At 37.5% G+C, this 4,809-nt stretch overlaps 1 protein-coding gene across 1 annotated transcript; it reads right to left on the reverse strand.

Moving 5' to 3' along the window:
* Window positions 1-737: 737 nt before the first annotated feature.
* dnajb9a (DnaJ heat shock protein family (Hsp40) member B9a) lies at window positions 738-4,346 on the reverse strand. The gene is made up of 3 exons (XM_083560905.1): window positions 4,240-4,346; window positions 2,876-3,106; window positions 738-2,542 (listed from the first exon to the last, which is right to left on the reverse strand). The coding sequence occupies exons 2-3, from the start codon at window positions 3,090-3,092 to the stop codon at window positions 2,112-2,114; spliced, it is 648 nt and encodes a 215-aa protein (XP_083417031.1). The 5' UTR covers window positions 3,093-3,106; window positions 4,240-4,346; the 3' UTR covers window positions 738-2,111.
* Between the last annotated feature and the right edge of the window lie 463 nt (window positions 4,347-4,809).

The raw sequence follows: 4,809 nt of genomic DNA on the forward strand, positions 1-4,809 counted from the left end.
CAAGTGCCCTCATTAAAAAATCATCTCCAGCAATTCACCCCACTCAGTCTCCTCAGAACAGTGGATGTTAAAATTATTTATGTAAATGTATGCGGCTGTTAATTCTAATAAACTTATCCGCTGCAGCAGAGGTAGCTCTTGGTCTTCATTTCCTTCGTACAGTTCTCATGAGAGCCTGGTTCTTTATAGCGTTTGAAGTTTTTTGAGACTACACTTGGGGATATATTTAAAGTTCTTAAGATTTTTTTGGATTGACTTACCTTCACTTCATAACTTAATGGTGAACAGTCCTTTCTCTTGATGCAACTGAGTGTTTCTTGCTGTAATATGGATTTGTACAGTAGCTGTATTTTTTCCCTTTAACTTACCAATAGTGCCACTGTAAGATTGACATTACTTATCACACATTCCAGTGCTCATGAAATTAGCTCTCACTATCCAGTGCTCTGTATTGTTTAAAGACCTATAATCACACTCTTGATGTCACCCAAATGAGGATGGGTTCCCCTTTTGAGTCTGGTTCCTCTCAAGGTTTCTTCCTCATAACATCTAAGGGAGTTTTTCCTTGCCACAGTCACCAGGGATAAATACACATCGTTCACCTTAACTGTAAAGCTGCTTTGAGACAATGTCTGTAGTGAAAAGCGCTATAGAAATAAACTTGACTTGACTTGCCACAACTGTAACAAATAGTAAGAAATTCACAAATTCACATAATCAGAATTAAATTAGGCAAATAACTTTACACATTTTATTCCACCCAAGAATATAGCATAGCTTTGAATATAGACATTCATATTTATTTATATTCATATTCAGATATTTATGCTCTATTCATAGGATTTATGTAAGTGCTTGATAAGTCGACTCAAAAGTTCAGCGAGTAACAGTGATATGAACGGTACAGCTGGCTTTAACATATTGCACAAGAACAAAACAATTCGACATGAAAATTCCAGGTAACAGGTAATCGAATAGCATGACTGAGTACCACAGTAGGTGTAATTGAGGTTTTACATGCATATTAGGGAAGTTTTTCAGCCCGACGCTGCATCCTGTTTTTGAGGACGTTCTTCACATTTTTGTTGCGAGCGACATTGTCATTCCGAATCTCCTTCTCCTTGACGGGTTTTCCAAACAATGATTAGGTTTGCTCCAATGTCTTTGTGTTTGACCATTCCTATGGGTTATCTTGTAGGATGTTTAAGCCTTAACCACTCACTTTTACATTTCTATTTAAATTTAGGATCATTTTACAATTAACCATGAACAGAAACACATTTAAAAAATCTTCTAGGCATGGAACAGGCTTGGACAAATTAAACATCCAAGCCAGATAGAGACAATGTCTTTAACATCTGATGTGAAAACAGCACACAATGTCTTAAAGCAAACAATTTGGCGAATGATTATTATGATGCCACAGAACACGTGATCACAAACTCATTCATTTCCCTTTGTCCGTATTAACGAAGTTACCCATCTAACTATCTTGCCATACATTATTATGTTTGCTACTGTCAAGCGTCTATTAAATACGGTTTCAGTCAATCTAAAAAAAACAATTGGGTAGAACACTGGAATAATACATGTATGCTTTGTCCACCCTGATGGAATAAAATTTGTCAAATGGAACTTATGCATTAATTCACACTGCATACACACTCCAAAAGGCACCTACTAAATATTCTCCAAAACTAATTTTCCAGAGCAAACTATTGTGATCGAATCTACAAACGAGGTACATGCCGTCTATCTGGAATTCTGTCACTTATATGCTGAGATTTCACAAAACACTCCTTTATAAATAACATTTGTAATAAATAAAAAAACATTTGTGTTTCTGCTTCGTTTGATCTGCATGGCAAAGTGGCAGGCTGATACATCATGTATGATTTACAAATCGAGTCCAATCTGAATGTGACATAGTTAAACAACAGAAGATGCTTTTTTTTTTTTTTTTGTGATTCTGCAAGAATATAACTGAAAATCCCTAATAGTGCTCCTTATCATTGAGCTTCATTCATTTCAGCAGCAAGGTTATAAATTAGTATGTCTAATCCAGACAAAATTAGCTTAACTATCGGTGAGGAGGATATTGTGGTGAGAAATCAGGACGAGGTACAGTCTGTGTAGGTGGTCACCATGTTCCCCCTCCTTTGAGTCACAGTCCTGCAGTGCTGCTTTGCTATGCCATGGAACCTGCCCTCAGTCCGCTTGGCATGTCTGTCAAATGTAAACATTCTCTCCATGTCGTCGGACAGATCCTCAAAAAGCCCGCCCCCGTAAGCTCCCTGGAAGTGCCTCTTGTGCCGGTTGTGGCTGTGCTGGTGAGCTCGGAAAGGCTCCTCGAAGTTCCGTTTGGGGCGTGCATGCCTGTTTTGGCTGTAGATATCGAAGTCTCTGAACATGTCCTCGAAGTTAAAATCGAAGGACTGGTGAAAGTTCTGGTTTCCTCTGTTCATGTCTTCGCTGGAGAAAGCGCTCTGTCTGAGGCGATCGTACTCTCTCCTCTTTTTCTCCTCCGATAGTGTTTCGTATGCTGAAAAAAGATGAGAACAGAGATGAGAACAGAGCACATTGTGCTTCTACAGCATCAACAAAGGAGGAAAATCAGTCATAAAGCAGCTGCTTAAACTAAATTAAATTAAATATTATAACTAAATTAAATATTCAATCAAAAATAAAAGCTTAAATATGTTACAATCAACATCACTCAAACTTCTGTGACAAATGCAATTAGAATTTAATAATTAAACATTTAAACATTTGGACTTTGATGTGACTGTGATCTTTTGTTCTATTAGTGAAGGATACATTTCTCCAGCTTGTGGGATTGTAATGAAGAAATATAACAAATTATCTGATGACTTACCCTCTGCTATTTCCCGGAACTTCGCCTCTGAATCAGGGTTCTTATTCTTGTCGGGATGATATTTCATGGCGAGCTTGTGGAAAGCCTTCTTGATCTGACGTTCACTGGCATCTTTAGGTACACCCAAAATATCATAGTAGTCCTTCTTGGCTAGTATCAGTTCTGTTATCATTATGATGCACGCAGCGAACATTAGCGTTGACTGCACTGTGGCCATCGTGTTGCTTTTGCCTGTTTGATAAAAGAGAGAAGAAGAGACAGACAGATGTAGAAGTCATTCTACAGCTGTATATAGGCAGCATTTTTCTACATTTTGGGCTCCAACCACCAACATTAAGCAAAACCTCTGTTCTGTCAGTGAAAAAGTTTGTAAAAGAGAGTTCATTGGCTCCAAAAAAATATCATCAGGGGGTCAGTACTTCAGTAGCTATAAACCTTTACTTCGCTACCATTCCAGGAATGTTTTGAAATGCCATCGAAATGTCAAACTGCCATCTAAATGTAATCTGCCCTCAGTTTAGCAGATTACTGGTTTTCAGCACATCCAAAACAATGTGCTGGAGCTTAAACGCATGCACATGAAGCTGGATCTCCAGGAGAAGCAGCTCAGTGATGTTAAATCTTCAACACAATCCCTTCATTAAGTGCATCTAACCCTTAAACCTAAAAAAAAAAAAAAAAAAAACACTGAAGGAGAAGGTGTAGTCAAACTTTTGACTGTTACTGCTCTTCCACAATCATCATCTCTAGCGGAAACATTAACATTAACCTCTTAAAATGACCCCAGATTTTCCATTCATTTTTGTGCCATGCATTTTTGTGTACACATGATAGAATAATGAATGGATGGATGGATGGATGGATAGATAGATAGATAGATAGATAGATAGATAGATAGATAGATAGATAGATAGATAGATAGATAGATAGATAGACAGACAGACAGACAGACAGACAGACAGACAGACGTCATAGCTACCAGAAATATAAATAGTAGCATTGTAAAAACTGACAAGTGCAGTTAAATATGTAAATATATGGACAACACATAAATATAAAGGCTCTGAGCAGTGACAAATGCAGAACAGCAGAAGCTGTTGAACAAGTTCACCAAGATTTAACACTGCAGGGAATCCCCTGGATCCTGAGTGCAGCCTATACAACCGATAGCACATTTGCTAATACTCCGTATTACTGCTCAGCTTCTCCCTGCTGTTGCTAAGCTAACTGCTATGTTAACGCTCTAACTACCCACTCGTATTATTACGGTAGCACAAATAATACCCAAAAATACAGTGTGGAATAAAGCGCAGTTATTATTCCCAATACATTATCATTATTATTATTATGTAAATGAATGTTACCTTTAATAAACGCGGTCACCGGGGCAGCGCAGATAACGGTCTGCTTTCGTTCCCATCCCAAGCAACAACACGAAGCGCAACCCCATTGGTTGGATTTGTACCACGTGACCTTCGCGTGCAACGAGGGGCGAGCTCGTGCAATTTCAGTGAAGGCGGCGTAGAGCGCGTGCACGTCTGTATATATAATTATACTGGTAACGCATGGAATTGCATTATGTCCAATATAATACACAATTATGCAATGAACCAATTATGCAATAAACCATTCGATATAAAATATAAACTGGGAACTATATATTTGTTTGATTATTTTAAATATCTCGCATTCCACATTTAGTTTCAATTTGCTCTTAAACCCTCCTCCACTCTTGTTGTTGACGTTTATATGTTACATACTATATATATATATAATTATAATCTGTTCTAAATGTACCTTAATTTATTCATTTTTAAGTTTTTATTACTCTAATCAAATTGCCATGGACAAATATGGATGCGTTATGCAGATGCATGTTTATTATTAGTGAGCATGAAGACACAATATTGTAAATGTTTTCAAGAAATTATAGG

This window comes from Silurus aristotelis (assembly GCF_946808225.1).
Source record: "Silurus aristotelis genome assembly, chromosome: 14".
NCBI classification, from domain to species: domain Eukaryota; kingdom Metazoa; phylum Chordata; class Actinopteri; order Siluriformes; family Siluridae; genus Silurus; species Silurus aristotelis.

Bases quoted from the DNA above. Each gene is read 5' to 3' on its own strand.
- dnajb9a (XM_083560905.1), bottom strand. From the start codon at position 3,092: ATGGCCACAGTGCAGTCAACGCTAATGTTCGCTGCGTGCATCATAATG. The intron at 2,543-2,875 runs GTAAGTCATCAG...ATCTTTTTTCAG, and splicing joins GTTCCGGGAAATAGCAGAGG to CATACGAAACACTATCGGAG.